This window comes from Aquarana catesbeiana, linkage group LG06, assembly GCF_042186555.1.
Source record: "Aquarana catesbeiana isolate 2022-GZ linkage group LG06, ASM4218655v1, whole genome shotgun sequence".
Lineage (NCBI taxonomy): Eukaryota > Metazoa > Chordata > Amphibia > Anura > Ranidae > Aquarana > Aquarana catesbeiana.
In genome coordinates this window covers 204,926,846-204,947,747 of record NC_133329.1, presented here as the reverse complement: position 1 = coordinate 204,947,747, position 20,902 = coordinate 204,926,846, and the positions used below count along the sequence as shown (strand labels likewise).

At 43.7% G+C, this 20,902-nt stretch overlaps 1 protein-coding gene across 1 annotated transcript in view; it reads right to left on the bottom strand.

The window, feature by feature from the left end:
• Positions 1 to 20,902, bottom strand: part of GRIN2A (glutamate ionotropic receptor NMDA type subunit 2A) — a 1,538,644-nt gene that overhangs the window by 1,003,504 nt on the left and 514,238 nt on the right. Inside the window, exon 3 of the mRNA XM_073591222.1 lies at positions 2,491 to 2,696. Within this exon, the coding sequence (XP_073447323.1) occupies positions 2,491 to 2,696 (206 nt within the window). The remainder of the gene's footprint in view (positions 1 to 2,490; positions 2,697 to 20,902) is intronic.

Below are 20,902 nucleotides of genomic sequence, written 5' to 3'. Positions count from 1 at the left end.
TTGAGGGCATGTGGCCTGGTACGGTTCAGGAGGGAGGGGGGGCCGCACTCTCGTCCCCCCCTCTTTTCCTGCGGCCTGCCAGGTTGCGTGCTCGGATAAGGGTCTGGTATGGATTTTTGGGGGGACCCCACGCCGTTTTTTTTTTTTTTTTTTGGCGCGGGGTTCCCCTTAAAATCCATACCAGACCTGAAGGGTCTGGTATGGAATTTAGGGGGAACCCCACGTCATTTTTTTTTTTTAATTTTGGCCGGGGTTCCCCTTAATATCCATACCAGACCTGAAGGGCCTGGTATGGAATTTAGGGGGACTCCCACGTCATTTTTTTTTTTTAATTTTGGTTCGGGGTTCCCCTTTGGGGAATTCCCATGCCGTTTTTATCAATGAACTTCTATGTGTATTGTCGGCAATGCAATAGCCGCGAGTAGTTTTAAATGAGTTTTTTCCTTCAAAATGTCATTTTGCTGTCAGACTGTTCTAAACACAGGAAACATGCGCCCCTTTACAGGCACACTATAGACACCCCCCAGGTACGAAATTTAAAGGGATATTACACTTTTATTGATTGACTTTAAGCATTATTAAAATCACTGCTCCTGAAAAAACGGCCGTTTTTAAAACTTTTTTTTGCATTGATCCATGTCCCCTGGGGCAGGACCCAGGTCCCCAAACACTTTTTATGACAATAACTTGCATATTAGCCTTTAAAATTAGCACTTTTGATTTCTCCCATAGACTTTTAAAGGGTGTTCCGCGGCATTCGAATTTGCCGCGAACACCCCAAATTGTTCGCTGTTCGGTGAACTTGCGAACAGCCAATGTTCGAGTCGAACATGAGTTCGACTCGAACTCGAAGCTCATCCCTACTGCTGGCAACTAAAGTGAGTACACCCCTAAGTGAAAATGTCCAAATTGGACCCAAAGTGTCAATATTTTGTGTGGCCACCATTATTTTCCAGCACTGCTTTAACCCTCTTGGGAATGGAGTTCACCAGAGCTTCACAGGTTGCCACTGGAGTCCTTTTTCACTCTTTCCTGGCAACATCAAAGAGCTGGTGAGACCTTGCCCTCCTCCAATTTCCCCACAGATGCTCAATAGGGTTTAGGTCTGGAGACATGCTTGTCCAGTCTATCACCTTTACCCTCAGCTTTTTTTAGCAAGGCAGTGGTCATCTTGGAGGTGTGTTTGGGATCATTATGATGTTGGAATACTGTCCTGCAGCCCACTCTCTGAGGGGATCATGCTCGGCTTCAGTATGCCACAGTACATGTTGGCATTCTGTAGCTCCCCGGTGCCGGCAGCACTCATGCAGCCCCAGAACATGACACTCCCACCTTGCTTGACTGTAGGCAAAACACACTTGTCTTTGCACTCCTCACCTGGTTGCGGCCACACACAATTGAAGCCATCTGAACCAAGTAAGTTTATCTGGGTCTCATCAGACTACAGGACATGGTCCCAGTAATCCATGTCCTTAGTCTGCTTGTCGTCATAAAACTGTTTGTGGGCTTTCTTGTGCATAATTTTTAGAAGAGGCTTCCTTCTGGGATGACAGCCATGCAGACCAATTTGATGCAGTGTGCAGTGTATGGTCTGAGCACTGACAGGCTGACCCCCTACCTCTTCAACCTCTACAGCAATGGTGGCAGCACTCATACCTCTATTTCCCAAAGACAACCTCTGGATATGACGCTGAACACGTGCACTCAACTTCGTTGGTTGACCATGCCGAGGCCTGTTCTGAGTGTAACCTGTCCTGTTAAACTGCTGTATAGTCTTGGCCACCGTGCTGCAGCTCAGTTTCAGGGTCTTGGCAATCTTCTTATAGCCTAGGCCATCTTTATGTTGAGCAACAATTTGTTTTTCAGATCTTCAGAGAGTTCTTTGCCATGAGGTGCCATGTATGATAGAGTGAGCGCGATAACACCAAATGTAACAACCCTGCTCCCTATTCACACCTGAGACCTTGTAACACAAACGAGTCACATGACATCGGAGAGGGAAAATGGCTAATTGGGCCCAATTTGGACATTTTCACTTAGGGGTGTACTCACTTTTGTACTCACTTTTGTTGCCAGCGATTTAGACATTAATGGCTGCGTTTTGTTATTTTGAGGGGACAGCAAATTTACACGGTTATACCAGCTGTTTACTCACTACTTTAAATTGTAGCAAATTGTTATATATATATATATATATATATATATATATATATATATATATATATATATATATATAAATATATATATATATATATATATATATATATATATATATATATATATATATATATATATATATACATACACAGTATATATATTTTGCACTTCTGGAAGCCTGCTGTAGGTATCATATCCTTTTGGGTTTTCTCATATACATTTTTGATTGGAGACACCTACACTGATAGTTGGGTTATAGGCACCAAGGCTGCTGCTAATTACCATTCCCAGTTTTGTATTTGGGTTTTTTCTTACGTTTTAACATATACTTACTTTAATCGGATGTATTTACGACATGGCACAGTATTCCTTACGCATGTTCCTGTCAGGTAATCCATGTTTTCAACAATGACAAATGGTGCCTCTTCTAATGTAACCACACTGAGATGGTTGTCATCAGGCTCAATGTCCAGAGCACCTGAAATTCTGGGCCATACTGGATATTTTGCTTCCAGGGTTTTGTTTTCCCATTTTCCTACCTGTAACATATATATGAAACAGTATATGCATCAATAAGATGTTTTTGTAATCAACTTGTCATATCACTTACATCATTTTTTTTTCTACTACCATGTGTGGTCTAGGAAAAGTTAAAATGTGTTTAAAGTACAACTGTAACTTAAAGTGGTAGTACACTCCAAGAGAAAAAAACTTTCCACCTGCAAGGCAATATCATAATGTGTTAGTATGCACGCATACTAGCACTTTTTTGAAAGACTTACCTTAACATAAAGTCCTTCAGCTGTGCACTGTCAGAGCTGCAGAGGCTTCCCTCTTCACTCCCTCTTCCTTCCGGGTTCAGGGACTCCGAGCATCTGGTTAGTCAAGCTGCAATGAGGTCACTCCTGCGCATGCGTGGGATTCTCGGCCGCGACACACAGCTCTGAAGAAATGCCACAAGTATGTTGATCCTTCAGAGCGCATGCGCAGGTGATGTCACCAGCTGCTGCTCACAAGAATATGTCCTAAACTGTGCACGTTTAGGAGATATTCATTTTACCTACAGGTAAGCTTTATTATAAGCTTACCTGTAGGTAAAAATTAAATATGAGAGTTTACTACCACTTTAATAGGGGATGTAATGCTCTAAAGCAGAAGTATACTGAAGACCTTCTTTTAGCTTTAGTGCATTTTTAAAATGCCATGTTTAACCCTTTTGTTGTGGGCCCTGTTTTTCATTTTTCACATCAGGTGGCCAGGCCACTTTTTTCTATCACAGCCAACAATCTTCTAGCAAACAATAGCAATGACAGTGGAACCTGATGGGGAAGCTGAAACACTAATTCTGCCTTAAGTCTGCTCTTTCCTTGTGACTGACAGCAAGCAGTGGGAATATTCTATAGCCAATAGCAGGCTGTCTACTGGTTAAGGATCTGTCCACTGCCTGCTGTCAATGACAAGGGGAGAAGACCAGAGAGGGAACTAGTGATGGTGAGTCCCCAACAGGCTTTACCCACCCAATTTAAAACTCCCCCACCACTGTGCTGACTATGTGACAGCTGCAATGGCAGGTGGAAGCGTCACTGCACTGAGGATAGAGTGTCTGTATGGATACCCGAATCACAATGCACCTCCACATGCGGTGCATGCCCCAAATTAATTTACTTGTTTACAACAGGTACATGAATCTTTTGCCTGCATCTACATTTGTCATGACATTTGTCATATGAAGGCATGGCAGAATTCCAAACAGTGTCTGCCTTTACCTTGAATATATATCATAAATACTGTATGCATCACAAATTTAAAGTTAAAAAAATACATAATCAAACACAGTAATGGACAATGTGATGTAAAATATTTACAATGAGCAATCGCATTTATGACATTTTACCATGGTTTATTTCCACAGGCCTCTTTGGAGCGGTTTATAGAAAGAGCGAAAATAAAAATGTCAGCCACAAAACGGTTAAAGAGGAATTGCAGTCTGCTCACATCATTTGTATTAAAAACATATTTGCCATTCTGAAGCTTCACTCTAACTACTTTGCATATTATTTCATATATACTGTGATTCTGTACTTGCTAAATATGCTGCAGAGATCCCCCTCCACTGAGTCTGGCTGCATCCATTTTAACTGTGGGCAGCTGAAGCTGCTGTCTGTTCATTTACTGGATTTACACAGACACACCTCCAGCTATGCAGCTCTCATTGGCCCTCTTATGACTCACCCCCCCCTTCCTTCCTGGCAAACTATCACAAGAGTGAGAGAGAGAGAGACATGATGACATGACATGATGTCATAAGCCTAGGCTTTTTACCAGACAAGAAACAGGAAGTGGGTTGAATAAGGTATTTACTGGCAGAAAAAAATAGTTTTACTATCCAAACTTAAAACAACAAAGGCAGAAGATTTAATAGATGGAAAGTTGAAAAAATGACTGAAGTTCCGCTTTAAGTACAGCTTTGAGTAAGGATTGTTTGAGGTCGTTCCACTCAAACAGGCGTTTTGTACTTACTCGTGTCACTATTTAGTTGATAAGTCTATCGCTATAATTTTAGTAGACGGGCGCGAAGATTTCATCACTGACAATGAAACGAGAAAGATGCTGACAGTTTCATCATTCAACTACAGTGTCTTTTTATTGCACTGCAATTGAAAAGCATGTCCTCACATGTAATGAAGGAAATGAAAATATATTTAGGTATCTTACTGTGAGTTCTGAAAGATATAACACTTAGGCTCTGAATGACATATATATATATATATATATATATATATATATATATATATATATATATATATATATATATATATATATATATATATATATATATATGTGTATATATATATATATATATATATATATATATATATATATATATATATGTGTGTATATATATATATATATATATATATATATATATATATATATTTATATACATATACACATATATATATCTATATCTATCTATCTATATATATAAATATATATGTAGATAGATATAGATGTATATATATATATATACACACATACATACATATATATATGTATATATATATGTGTGTGCATGTGTGTGTGTGTGTGTGTGTGTGTGTGTATATATTTTTTTTTTCTATAAGCAGTTTTAACCACTTTGGTGCTGATTCACAAAAACTGGAGAAAATTAGAAACTTCTCACTAGCAATCAATTAATTGTCGCTATGGAAAATTAAAGTATATCTGTGGTCAAAATTTAAAATCATGTATTCATTTCCATGTTGAATTTCCATTATTTCTGGAATACCCCTATTAACTTTTTGATGAATCCCACAATTGTTTTCCTAAATGCTGGGGCATGTATTGACAAATTGTAAATATGCACCACTATGTCACCGATTTCACAGAGCCTGCTATCTGATCTAAAACTTTACTTCTTGAAGTTCTGAATAGGAAGAGTTAATGGCGTGTACACATGACGGGTTTTTCCGTCGGAATAAACTCTGAAGGTTTCTCCGACGGAGTTCCGACGGAGTTCCAACGGAGTTCCGCTGAAACTGTCTTGCCTACACACGATCACACCAAAGTCCGACTGTCTAGAACGCGGTGACGTACAATACGTACGACGGAGCTAGAAAAAGTAAGTTCAATAGTGAGTAGCCAATAGCCGCCGTCTCGTACCTGCTTCAGAGCATGCGTAGTTTTTGGTCTGTTGGAACAGCATACAGACGAGCGGTTTTCCTAATAGGAATTGATTCCATAGGAAGGATTTAAAACATGTTCTATTTCTAGGTCAGTCAGAATTTTCGAAATGAAAAGTCCAATGAGGCCCACACATGACATGATCGGAATGTCTGATGAAAAGATTCCGTTGGACTTTTCCTGCCAACGTTTTAAAGTACGGTTATACTGGATTGTAACGGTCAATTCTTGTTTGTATTGCTATAACAATGTTGATGTTACAAAATAAAAGTGTTGTGACCATAGATTTCCCTTAAAGTGGTTGTAAACCCTTATGTAGCACCCTCAAGTTAGGTAGGTGCTAGAGTGAGGATTTTTCTGGAGAGCAGGAGAATTTAGGCAGGCCTAGCTGGTGGCTAGGCCTGTTTCTTTTCATTCTGGGCTGGGTGTGGCTCAGGGCAGGGCTTGGTGACTCATAGGTAGCATCACCTCCCTCTTCTTTCTATAAGGTGCTAGGAAGAAAGGTGGAGAGGAGAGGTGGAGCTGCGTGGGGTATTCAAAGGAGCCTTGACCAATCCCAAATTTGGAACGGCAGGGGACAGGCCTCCTAAAATACCCAGGGTCAGTCTAGCTGGGGAGAAGTTTTCAGGTGGAAGAGCTGGAGTGAGAGAGTGTGGAGGCTGTCGGGGCCCACAGGGAGCTCCCCAGTCTGGGAGGGGGTGAACCTGGGCTGGGGTCGGGTGCATCCAGGAAGAGTGAAGAGATCCTTGAAAGAGAGGCACATGAGAGAGCAAAGAGCACAGCAGGAGAGAACACTGCTAAGAGACTCCAGGGAGGACAACTGGTTGCAGCCAGGAGGGCTGGTGAATGGAGCACAGTCGGGAGGCATGCCTGAGAGAACTGGGAGATTGCAGTTTGAGATTTCTGCAGAACCAGAAGAGAGAGGACTGTGGGAAGGGCAGTGGAAGGAGGTCTTTGCAGCCAGGCTGGATGGCAGGGCCTGAAGAGAGCTATCTGGGAGTGATAACTGAGCAAAAGACAGTTAGCAACTAAACTATTTCTACACCACAGGGGTCCAAGGTCCCTGCCCGCAAAAGGCAGTTCACTGAGGCCTGGCTGAGTTAGTGCCAGGCCTAACCATGTGGTGCTAGCTAGTCTGGAGGAGAAACAGTCTGCAGCAATATAAGTGCTGGAAGATTAACGGTATGCTGCAAGTTAAGTGCTGGAGGAGTGAAGGATAAGGGGTCTTAAGCAAGAGTTTGTGCTGGAGAGAAGACTGGAGTGTATATACTGGAGTGTATATAGAAGTCCCAAGCAAGTTGCGTTGAATGTTCCTGGGCATCCCATAATTTCCCATTTCCCATCCAAGTTCAATCCCCTCAATAAAAAAGGAAAAAAACAAAGCTTATGGACTGTTCTATGTCTCTGAGTGTCTGAGAGATGGATGACAGGTTGGGCAGGGTGACAGGTGAACCACTACATTCAGCAACCCCTACGGGGGAATGACTACACTTACATATACCCAGTGAAGGGACTATCCTCAGGTGATACACAGAGATGAAACAAATCCAAATTATAAACGCAACACTTTTGTGTTTGCCCCTATTTATCATGAGCTGAATGCAAAGATCTACAACTTTTTCTATGTACACAAAAGGCTATTTCTCTCAAATATTGTTCACAAGTCTAAATCTGTGTTAGTGAGCACTTCTTCTTTGCCGAGAAAATCCATCCACCTCACAGGTGTGGCATATCAAGATGCTGATTAGACAGCATGATTATTACACAGGTGTGCCTTAGGCTGGCCAAAATAAAAGGGCACTCTAAGATGTGCAGTTTTATCACACAGCAGAATGCCACAGATGTCGCAAGTTTGCAGTTTTACTGTATTGGGGGGGGTTGGGGGGGGGTCCGAAAACCAGTCAGTATCTGGTGTGACCACAATTTGCCTCACGCAGTGCAGGACATCTCCTTTGCATATAGTTAATCAGGTTGTTGATTGTGGCCTGTGGAATGTTGGTCCATTCCTCTTCAATGGCTGTTCGAAGTTGCTGGATATTGGCAGGAGCTGGAACATTATGTGTAAAATTATAAATATAAAGTGCAAATCTCTAAAATAAATAAATCCTACATATTATTGAATAGTCCATACAATTAAAAAATGAAGAAATAAAACATGAAAAACTCTTCTTGTGATCAGTGTATCCACACTATTCCACCACAGTGATTGTTCGTCCTTAAAAGGAGTGCACACCACCATCAGTAAAAATGCGCGCTCACCTCCCAGATGAGTCAAAACTCATATGCGGATCTCCCCACGAGCTCTTTGCTCTCCCTTCCTCTTCCCAATCAATGGTGGGTAATCCAGATGGCTCTTTTCTTAATAGTAACTCAGCTCATTAATATCCAAAGAAGTGGATCATCTCCCAGCTTGGCTCAAGATTCCATGAGGACATGTAAATAATAAGTATAGAGACCATAGTGTTCTCCGTATACAAATTTATTCAAGCCCCCAAACAGACAAGTTGCACTTACAAGATAAAAACTTTTAAAATCACATAAAAACCTCCAGAGTAGCACCACCGTGTCCACATACACAGTGGCTGGCTGAACGTGACTATCAGCTCCTCCCTTCTAGACGTGTATCGGCCAATCACAGGTCTTCCTCAGTAGACGCAGTAGATTCCTTAGCAGCTGTGCACGTTTATTATTAGGTTATCTTATTTAAACATCACAATATTTTTTACTTGTGGCGCTGATTGTTTCATCTTATAAGGAACTGGAACGCGCTGTCGTATACACTGATCCAGAGCATTCCAAACATGCTTAATGGGTGACATGTCTGATGAGTATGCTGGCCATGCAAAAACTTGGATGTTTTCAGCTTCCAGGAATTGTGTACAGATCCTTGCAACATGGGGCTGTGCATTGTCATGCTGTAACATGAGATGATGGTCTTGGATGAATGGCACAACTATGGGCCTCAGGATCTCGTCACAGTATCTCTATGCATTCAAAATGCCATCAATAAAATGCACCTGTGTTCATTGTCCATAGCATACGCCTGCCCATACCATAACCCCACCTCCACCATGGGCCACTTAATCCACAATGAGAGAAAGGGAGAGAGAGAGCAGCGCCACTCTAAGCGTAATAAGTTAGTTTAAAAGAGCTTTAATTTGCTTTAAAATACGCTCATATTTGAGCAATGGTAATCAGGCATTTGGTTATGGTTGTTCTGTTCAGCTGTACTGGATGTCCCCTCGGTTCCAGGCTGGGCAGCAGTGATGAGTCAGTCCCCAGCTGCTCCGGTGGCGTTTGTAGCTCCGAGGCTGGAGAATATCACAGCAGGCATGTCAGCAGGAATCGTCAGATGGATGAGAACAGTAGGCGTGGCTTGAGTGCTGCAGCGCTCCACAACATTGACATCCGCAAACCGTTCACCCACACGATGCCATACATGCTGTCTGCCATCTGCCCTGTACAGTGAAAACTGGGATGCATCCGTGAAGATAACACCTCTCCAAAGTGCCATATGCCATCGAATGTGAGCATTTGCCCACTCAAGTCGGTTACGATGACGAACTGCAGTCAGGTCGAGACCCCGATGAGGACAAAAAGCATGCAGATGAGCTTCCCTGAGATGGTTTCTGACAGTTTGTGCAGAAAGTCTTTGGTTATGCAAACCGATTGTTGCAGCAACGGTCCGGGTGGCTGGTCTCAGACGATCTTGGAGGTGAAGATGCTCAATGTGGAGGTCCTGGACTGGTGATGTTACACGTGGTTGCGAGGCCGGTTGGATGTACTGCCAAATTCTCTGATACGCCTTTGAAGACGGCTTACAGTAGAGAAATAAACATCCAATTCAAGGACAACAGCTCTGGTGAACATTCCTGCAATCAGCATGCCAATTGCACGCTCCCTCAAAACTTGCGACATCTGTGGCATTCTGCTGTGTGATAAAACTGCACATCTTATGCCCCGTACACACGGTCGGACTTTGTTCGGACATTCCGACAACAAAATCCTAGGATTTTTTCCGACGGATGTTGGCTTAAACTTGTTTTGCCTACACACGGTCGCACAAAGTTGTCGGAATTTCCGATCGCCAACAACGCGGTGACGTACACCACGTACGACGAGACTAGAAAAGGCCGGTTCAGAACCAAGCGCGGCACCCTTTGGGCTCCTTTTGCTAATCTCGTGTTAGTAAAAGTTTGGTGAGAGACGATTCGCGCTTTTTCAGACTCGTGGCTTTCAGATCGTTTTCTGCCGTTCAGTTTGTGCTTGTGGGTTTGTATCTGCTCTTCAGTGCGTGCAGTCAGTTCGTATCGGAGTTTTCTGTGCGATCTTGCCCGCTCATTGCTGTTTTTCAGGTCGCTCTTCACAGGCCTTGCTGTTCTTCAGTGCGTTCTGTTACTTCGTTCTGAGCAGCCGACCGTTTTCTAGCCATGTTTCGTATGCGTACTCCTCGTAGAGTTCGTGCTGTGCGGGGGCTTGGTGTTGGGGTCCTGACCTTGACACAAGTCCAGTCCATGAACAGGGTGGGGAGGAGTTCATGGACAAAGAATTGGTTGCTTCAGCGTGACCAGTTCTCTCATATGCCTTTGCTCCGTGAGATCCGTGAGAATAATCCTGATGATTTCAGGAACTTTCTCAGGATGACGGACCCCGTGTTTCACCATCTGTTGGCTTCGCTGACCCCCTATATCAGCAGGCAGGATACCTGCATGAGGCAAGCCATCACTCCGGAGCAGAGGTTGGTCGCTACCTTGCGGTATTTGGCCACAGGGAGAAGTCTGCAGGACTTAAAGTTCTCGACAGGCATCTCCCCCCAGGCTCTGGGTATCATCATCCCAGAGACCTGTTCTGCCATCATACAGGTCCTGCAGAAGGAGTATATGAAGGTAAGATTTTTATCCTTTTATATCACATTTTATTGTATTGAATGTTTGATAATATATTGTATTTCTTCCCTCATTCCCTAATTACCATGATTGTAATATGCTGTGAATGTCCCCTTTGTCCTCATGCATGCTGGATTGTTATGTAATTATTATGTTAGGTCCTTCATACATATTTGCCCTTCAATAACCTCTCCAGCATGGTGTCTCCTGCCCTATATTCACCTCATGTAGTCACTTAACAATGTATTTTATCAGCTTCATAGTAGTGCTTTACCCCAAACACCCCCTAAAATGTTTGGAAATGTGATTTTTGATTTCAATTCAGGCAGAGTGCCAGAGGCTTTTTTTTGTGGTGTCCCCCAATTTTTTTTAACCCTCCCTCCCCCAACTGCTAAGTCAGCTGATCCCAATTCTCTATCCTCAATCATCTATCTGCTGACTTTGCCAAACCCATACACACTATACCCATCTCTTTATTGGTCAGATGTTTGGATGAATTCCCCAAAGCATGTAGTGCAAGGGCCTGCCTGTATACTTTCCAATGGTACTGTTTAAAGTTTTGTTATTCTATTATTATCTTGATAGGTAATAGCAGAATGTCCAAATGTCCTCAAATGTGTACAGTGTGTATTTATATCTTTGTATTATGACACTTCTTACCTGTCCAGTGGGCTGCCAATAGTGTAACTAAGGAGGGGCTGTTACAAGTAATACCCTGTATTTAGGCATTCATCTCTCAATGAAGTGAAGAGGGTTACCTGTCCTAGAGTTCCCCCCCCTATAATGTTAGAAATGGCCCATGAGAGGGGGGGAGGGGGAATATGATAGGTGTACCCTATACCCTATACACAAGTGTTGGTGGACCTCTTGATCCACTGCTTGAATTCAGCTGCACTGGGTGGTGGAGGGTCTGTCAAAGAATGTTTTTCTGGCGCTGTCTGGGGTCTTTGCAGCTTGTCCGGTCCCTTCAGCTGGATCTGGAACTATCACTATCACTATCAACACCTCGGACCGCACGTCTTCCTTTTCCTGAAAGTATCCCCACTCCCATTCCTGCTCTGTGTTATGACCAATCCAATAACTCATCATCCAAGGGCCCGAATTCTGCCCCCAGTCCACAGCCCTGTCACTGTGGGCACATCTCTCTACTGCACTTGCTCCTTCCAAGTGGGGTCAGCAGGCACAGCTGGCATTTCAGGGACAACGTCTTGTCCTGCTGGGCAGTACTCACAGTTACCAGGTCCCCGACCAGACTGCTCTCCATCCTTTTCCCCTGATGTTGCTGGTTTTTGCAGGGGAGTCACTAGGCCCAGACTCTACCCCGCCTTGTTTGGATGATCCAAGGCCCTCACTGGAACTTCCATGGCTGCAATGTGCAAAGTCCTGACTGCAAGTCCACTTGGTAGTACTATGGCCCCTGTTCGCTGGGTGTCAGCTAGAGGAACAGCTTGTCACAGTGCCCGCACCGGATCCAGGCACTGACCACCGCAGTTGGCACTTTGTAAATGTGACACAGCAGGCACAGTCGCTCAGCCCCCTTGATCATCCGGAGGGCAAATCCCCCGCGAGGCTCCAGCTGGACACAGGTGTTGACCAGTGCCCACTTCTGCAGATCTGGCAACCAAGTCAAAGCCGGGTACATGTGCCATCTTGCTCCTCTCTCTCACTGCTAGCAGGGAAAGCTGGATCTCCTTTAGGGTGTGACTCCACCTCCAAACTTCCAGACTGCCTGGCACCTGCAATGCTGATAAGCAGGCCTTTTCCAGCGTGCTCTGCTGTAACCCTTTGCTCACTATACTGAAGTTTGCAGGCACACTGATACTTTCAGAACTTGCCCAGACATGGCGCTCGGCACCGATTGCCCGAGCAACTGGGAGCAGGTGGCGGCTGACATCTGTGGCTGCCTTTGGTAACAGCAAAGTCTCTGGCAAATGTCTCATTGTAGTTATCAGGATCAGGACAGTCCTTCCCTTTAGCCATGTTTGGACAACTGGCAAACCCCCCTGCAGGCACCTGCTGGCTTACCCCGAACACTATGGGCAACAGTAAACGTTTCTGTGCATGCTTTACTGTGTTTAGCAGGATTTTGGAGCATAACATCACTTTTTTTTAGCTTTAAGCGGATCGCTGGAAGTATTTGTAATCCATGGGTTTACATGACTCAGACTGTAACACTATCCAGCCCTTCTGGCTGTCTTGCTCCCTGGAGATTTGCCCGGCAGTGTTCTCCTGCTGCCCTACACTTTGCTTCCGTGCTTCTGGTCAGGACACTTCTGTGTGTCATGAAGAAGGTTCCTTCTGCACCCGATCCCAGGCCTGAGGTCACCCCCCCAGACTAGTTCCTGCCTCAAGGGCCACCAACAGCCTATCACTCCATCTCCAATTTCCACCCGAACTCCACTGCCCCAGCTGGGCTGACCAAGTATTTGAGGGGGCCTGCCCCCTGCCAACCCATCTGTTGGGGAATGGTCAGGGCCCTCAGAATAGTCCAGGCAGCCCCTCATCACCTCCACTCCCATTGTTTTAGAATCTTCTACCAATTTCTAGAAGTAGGGGGAGGTCTCAGAGATGCTGCCTATGAGTCATCCAGCTCTACCTGACCCTGATAAAGCAAAGCAACACAGGCTTGGCTGCTAGCCAAGCCTGATAATTTACCTACACTTAACAAAAACCTATTCTACTTCTAGGACACTAGAGGGTGCTACACACATAATGAAGAAAACTTTATACGTTAACATTTCAGAGGTAAATTGGGTGTCAAAAAATTTAGATTTGGGAGCATTTAAATAAATGACAGTTAGTTTATATTGTTAGTCAAGTTGAAAAAGACACAAGTCCATCCAGTTCAACCAACGGAAAAAAAATAGAAAAACTCCATACAAACATTCCTATATCCATGGTTGATCCATTGGTAGTAATAATAAAAAAAGCAATAAATAATAATCCAATTTGCTCCAGCATGAGAAAAAATAATCTGTCCTGATCCCCCAAGAGGCAATTGACTATTTCCTGGATCAACTACTCCTGGGGGTTGATTTACTAAAACTGGAGAGTGTAAAAACTGGTTCATCTCTGCATCAATCAGCTTCCAGGTTTTTTTGTCGAAGCTTAATTGAAACAGGGTGAAATTAGAAACTGATCATGCGCAGCTGCACCAGATTTTGCGCTCCAGTTTTATTACGTCAACTCCATAGTGTTATATTGTTTTTGTGGGTTTTCTACTAAGAGTTCTACATTTTGATTATTGGATACCAAAGAATAGGATGTCTATTTTTAGTAATGTGTCTCTCAGTCTCAGATATACTGTAGCAAAATAATTGGGATCACATGTATACATACAGTATTGTACATATGCTGTATATGTACTCTTTTCTATCATCAGTGTGTCACAAGTAGGGATGAGTTCGACTCGAACATCACCTGTTTGATCGTTCATCGAATTGCAAAAGATATAGGCCATTCGCGTGAAATTCGAGTGGCACGTCACGGCCCATAATTCACTGTGGCATCACAGTCCATTGCTGGCTGATGATTGGCCAAGCATGCACTATGACCCGCATGCTTGGCCAATCACAGCGCCATGTGTACAGAGAGCCATAATTGGCCAAAGCCTGGGTGGCTTTGGCCAATTATGGCTCAGGGGGTTTAGTACACGCCCCACACTATATAAGGCCGCCTGCATGGTGGCCTTGTGTAGTGGGTTGCCGCGGAGAGAGATAGATAGACAGAGAGACAGTGTCATTTGATTTAAGTTAGATAGAGTAGGCAGGTCAAGTCAGTTAGCTGCACCTACAGTGTATTGTGTATATATATATATGCATCCCAGGTGTTGTATGTATATATATATATATATATATATATATATATACATACTGTATTCAGTTTAGCTAGATCCATTCCTGTTATTCTCTTCCTAATATACTGAGGGGCAGGCAGGTGTTTTTACGGTTAGTGTACTGTGTACCCTGCACAGTTGTACCTACAGTATAGCTACCTGAAGACAAGTGCTTGTGTTCTTCTTCTGATCCTATTAATAGCACAGGCAGGCTCTTGAAGTATTTACAGTTTGTGTACTGTGTACCCTGCACAGTTGCACCTACAGTATAGCTACCTGAAGACAAGTGCTTGTGTTCTTCTGATTGTATTAATAGCACAGGCAGGCTCTTGAAGTATTTACAGTAATGCAGCGTACACACGGTCAGACTTTTCGGACCGGTCCGACGGATGCAGACGGACCAAATCCGGTGGACAATCTGATCGTGTGTGGGCTTCACCGGACCCTCAGCAGACTTTTCCAGTCGCAAATCTGACGGACTTTAGATTTGGAACATGCTTCAAATCTTTATGTCGTAACTCCGCCGGACCCAGAAATCCGCTCGTCTGTATGCTAGTCTGACGGACAAAAACCGACGCTAGGGCAGCTATTGGCTACTGGTTATGAACTTCCCTATTTTAGTCCGGTGTACGTCATCACATACCAATCCATCGGACTTTTTTGTGATCGTTTGTAGGCAAGTCCATTTGTTAGAAAGTCCGTCGGAAGTCCGCCAAAAGTCTGTTGAAAGTCTGTCGGACAGGCTGTCGGGCTTTTGCTGCTGAAAAGTCTGACCGTGTGTACACGGCATTAGTGTACTGTGTACCCTGCACAGTTGCACCTATAGCTACCTGAAGACAAGTGCTTGTGTGCTTCCTCTGATCCTATTAATAGCACAGGCAGGCTCTTGAAGTATTTACAGTTAGTGCACTTTGTACCCTGCACAGTTGCACCTATAGTTACCTGAAGACAAGTGCTTGTTTGTTTCTTCTAAATTCTATTAATAGCACAGGCAGGCTCTTGAAGTATTTACAGCTGGTGTACTGTGTACCCTGCACATTTGCACCTATAGCTACCTGAAGACAAGTGCTTGTGTGCTTCTTCTGATCCTACTAAGAGCACAGGCAGGCTCTTGAAGTATTTACAGTTAGTGTACTGTGTACCCTGCACAGTTACACCTATAGCTACCTGAAGACAAGTGCTTGTGTTCTTCTTCTGATCCTATTAATGGCACAGGCAGTCTCTTGAAGTATTTATGGTTAGTGTACTGTGTACCCTGCACAGTTGCACCTACAATATAGCTACCTGAAGACAAGTGTTTGTGTTCTTCTTCTGATCCTATTAATAGCACAAGCAGACTCTTAAAGTATTTACAGTTAGTGTACTGTGTACCCTGCACAGTTGCACGTACAGTATAGCTACCTGAAGACAAGTGCTTGTGTTCTTCTTCTGATCCTATTAATAGCACAGGCAGGCTCTTGAAGTATTTATAGTTTGTGTACTGTGTACCCTGCACAGTTGCACCTATAGCTACCTGAAGACAAGTGCTTGTTTTCTTCTTCTGATCCTATTAATAGCACAGGCGGGCTCTTGAAGTTTTTACAGTTAGTGTACTGTGTACCCTGCACAGTTGCACCTACAGTATAGCTACCTGAAGACAAGTGTTTGTGTTCTTCTTCTGATCGTATTAATAGCACAGGCAGGCTCTTGAAGTATTTACAGTAATGTAGCATACACACGGTCAGACTTTTCGACCGGACTGGTCTGACAGATGCCGACGGACCAAATCCAGTGGACAATCTGACCGTGTGTGGGCTTCACCGGACCCTCAGTGGTCTTTTCCAGTCGCAAATCTGACGGACTTTAGATTTGGAACATGCTTCAAATCTTTACGTCGTAACTCCGCCGGACCCAGAAATCCGCTCGTCTGTATGCTAGTCCGACAGACAAAAACCGACGCTAGGGCAGCTATTGGCTACTGTTTATGAACTTCCTTATTTTAATCCGGTGTACGTCATCACGTACGAATCCGTCGGACTTTTGTGTGATCGTTTGCAGGCAAGTCCGTTTGTTAGAAAGTCCGTCGGAAGTCCGTCAAAAGTCTGTCGGGCAGGCTGTCGGACTTTTATTGCTGAAAAGTCCTACCGTGTGTACACGGCATTACTGTACTGTGTACCCTGCACATTTGCACCTATAGCTACCTGAAGACAAGTGCTTGTGTGCTTCTCCTGATCCTATTAATAGCACAGGCAGGCTCTTGAAGTATTTACAGTTAGTGTACTGTGTACCCTGCACAGTTGCACCTATAGCTACCTGAAAACAAGTGCTTGTTTGTTTCTTCTGATTCTATTAATAGTACAGGCAGGCTCTTGAAGTATTTACAGTTAGTGTACTGTGTACCCTGCACGTACCCTGCACAGATGCACCTACAGTATAGCTACCGGAAGACAAGTGCTTGTGTTCTTCTTCTGATCCTATTAATAGCACAGGCAGGCTCTTAAAGTATTTACAGTTAGTGTACTGTGTACCCTGCACAGTTGCACCTACAGTATAGCTACCTGAAGACAAGTGCTTGTGTTCTTCTTCTGATCCTATTAATAGCACAGGCAGGCTCTTGAAGCATTTACAGTTAGTTTACTGTGTACCCTGCACAGTTGCACCTATAGCTACCTGAAGACAAGTGCTTGTGTGCTTCTTCTGATCTTATTAATAGCACAGGCAGGCTCTTGACGTATTTAGGGTTAGTGTACTGAGTACCCTGCACAGTCGCACCTATAGCTACCTGAAGACAAGTGCTTGTGTTCTTCTTCTGATCCTATTAATAGCACAGGCAGGCTCTTAAAGTATTTATAGTTAGTGTACTGTGTACACTGCACAGTTGCACCTACAGTATAGCTACCTGAAGACAAGTGCTTGTGTGCTTCTTCTGATCCTATTAATAGCACAGGCAGGCTCCCGAAGTATTTATAGTTAGTGGACTGTGTACCCTGCACAGTTGCACCTATAGCTACCTGAAAACACATGCTTGTGTGCTTCTTCTGATCCTATTAATAACACAGGCAGGCTCTTGAAGTATTTACAGTTAGTGTACTGTGTACCCTGCACATTTGCACCTTTAGCTACCTGAAGACAAGTACCCTGCACAGTTGCACCTACAGTATAGCTACCTGAAGACAAGTGCTTGTGTTCTTCTTCTGATCCTATTAATAGCACAGGCAGGCTCTTGAAGTATTTACAGTTAGTGTACTGTGTACCCTGCACAGTTGCACCTACAGTATAGCTACCTGAAGACAAGTGCTTGTTTTCTTCTTCTGATCCTATTAATAGCACAGGCAGGCTCTTGAAGTATTTACAGTTAGTGTACTGTGTACCCTGCACAGTTGCACCTACAGTATAGCTACCTGAAGACAAGTGCTTGTGTTCTTCTTCTGATCCTATTCATAGCACAGGCAGGCTCTCAAAGTATTTACAGTTAGTGTACTGTGTAACTTGCACAGTTGCACCTACAGTATAGCTACCTGAAAACAAGTGCTTGTGTTCTTCTTCTGATCCTATTAATAGCACAGGCAGGCTCTTGAAGTATTTACAGTTAGTGTACTGTGTACCCTGCACAGTTACACCTATAGCTACCTGAAGACAAGTGCTTGTGTTCTTTTTCTGATCCTATTAATAGCACAGGCAGTCTCTTGAAGTATTTATGGTTAGTGTACTGTGTACCCTGCACAGTTGCACCTACAATATAGCTACCTGAAGACAAGTGTTTGTGTTCTTCTTCTGATCCTATTAATAGCACAAGCAGACTCTTAAAGTATTTACAGTTAGTGTACTGTGTACCCTGCACAGTTGCACGTACAGTATAGCTACCTGAAGACAAGTGCTTGTGTTCTTCTTCTGATCCTATTAATAGCACAGGCAGGCTCTTGAAGTATTTATAGTTTGTGTACTGTGTACCCTGCACAATTGCACCTATAGCTACCTGAAGACAAGTGCTTGTTTTCTTCTTCTGATCCTATTAATAGCACAGGCAGGTTTTTGAAGTTTTTACAGTTAGTGTACTGTGTACCCTGCACAGTTGCACCTACAGTATAGCTACCTGAAGACAAGTGTTTGTGTTCTTCTTCTGATCGTATTAATAGCACAGGCAGGCTCTTGAAGTATTTACAGTAATGTAGCATACACACGGTCAGACTTTTCGACCGGACTGGTCTGACAGATGCCGACGGACCAAATCCAGTGGACAATCTGACCGTGTGTGGGCTTCACCGGACCCTCAGTGGTCTTTTCCAGTCGCAAATCTGACGGACTTTAGATTTGGAACATGCTTCAAATCTTTACGTCGTAACTCCGCCGGACCCAGAAATCCGCTCGTCTGTATGCTAGTCCGACAGACAAAAACCGACGCTAGGGCAGCTATTGGCTACTGTTTATGAACTTCCTTATTTTAATCCGGTGTACGTCATCACGTACGAATCCGTCGGACTTTTGTGTGATCGTTTGCAGGCAAGTCCGTTTGTTAGAAAGTCCGTCGGAAGTCCGTCAAAAGTCTGTCGGGCAGGCTGTCGGACTTTTATTGCTGAAAAGTCCTACCGTGTGTACACGGCATTACTGTACTGTGTACCCTGCACATTTGCACCTATAGCTACCTTAAGACAAGTGCTTGTGTGCTTCTCCTGATCCTATTAATAGCACAGGCAGGCTCTTGAAGTATTTACAGTTAGTGTACTGTGTACCCTGCACAGTTGCACCTATAGCTACCTGAAAACAAGTGCTTGTTTGTTTCTTCTGATTCTATTAATAGTACAGGCAGGCTCTTGAAGTATTTACAGTTAGTGTACTGTGTACCCTGCACGTACCCTGCACAGATGCACCTACAGTATAGCTACCGGAAGACAAGTGCTTGTGTTCTTCTTCTGATCCTATTAATAGCACAGGCAGGCTCTTAAAGTATTTACAGTTAGTGTACTGTGTACCCTGCACAGTTGCACCTATAGCTACCTGAAGACAAGTGCTTGTGTGCTTCTTCTGATCTTATTAATAGCACAGGCAGGCTCTTGACGTATTTAGGGTTAGTGTACTGAGTACCCTGCACAGTCGCACCTATAGCTACCTGAAGACAAGTGCTTGTGTTCTTCTTCTGATCCTATTAATAGCACAGGCAGGCTCTTAAAGTATTTATAGTTAGTGTACTGTGTACACTGCACAGTTGCACCTACAGTATAGCTACCTGAAGACAAGTGCTTGTGTGCTTCTTCTGATCCTATTAATAGCACAGGCAGGCTCTTGAAGTATTTATAGTTAGTGTACTGTGTACCCTGCACAGTTGCACCTATAGCTACCTGAAAACACGTGCTTGTGTGCTTCTTCTGATCCTATTAATAACACAGGCAGGCTCTTGAAGTATTTACAGTTAGTGTACTGTGTACCCTGCACAGTTGCACCTATAGCTACCTAAAGACAAGTGCTTGTGTGCTTCTTCTGATCCTATTAATAGCACAGGCAGGCTCTTGAAGTATTTACAGTTAGTGTACTGTGTACCCTGTGCAGTTGCACCTATAGCTACCTGAAGACAAGTGCTTGTGTGCTTCTTCTGATCCTATTAATAGCACAGGCATGCTCTTGAAGTATTTACAGTTAGTGTACTGTGTACCCTGCACAGTTACATCTACAGAATAGCTACCTGAAGACAATTGCTTGTATTCTTTTTCTAATCCTATTAATAGCACAGGCAGGCTCTTGAAGTATTTATAGTTAGTGTACTGTTTACCCCACAGAGTTGCACCTACAGTATAGCTACCTGAAGACAAGTGCTTGTTTTCTTCTTCTGATCCTATTAATAGCACAGGCAGGCTCTTGAAGTATTTACAGTTAGTGTACTGTGTACCCTGCACAGTTGCACCTACAGTATAGCTACCTGAAGACAAGTGCTTGTGTTCTTCTTCTGATCCTATTAATAGCACAGGCAGGCTCTCAAAGTATTTACAGTTAGTGTACTGTGTACCTTACACAGTTGCACCTACAGTATAGCTACCTGAAAACAAGTGCTTGTGTTCTTCTTCTGATCCTATTAATAGCACAGGCAGGCTCTTGAAGTATTTACAGTTAGTGTACTGTGTACCCTGCACAGTTGCACCTATAGCTACCTGAAGACAAGTGCTTGTGTGCTTCTTCTGATCCTATTAATAGCACAGGCAGGCTCTTGAAGTATTTACAGTTAGTCTACTGTGTACCCTGCACAGTTGCATCTACAGAATAGCTACCTGAAGACAAGTGCTTTTGTTCTTCTTCTAATCCTATTAATAGCACAGGCAGGCTCTTGAAGTATTTACAGTTAGTGTACTGTGTACCCTGCACAGTTGCACCT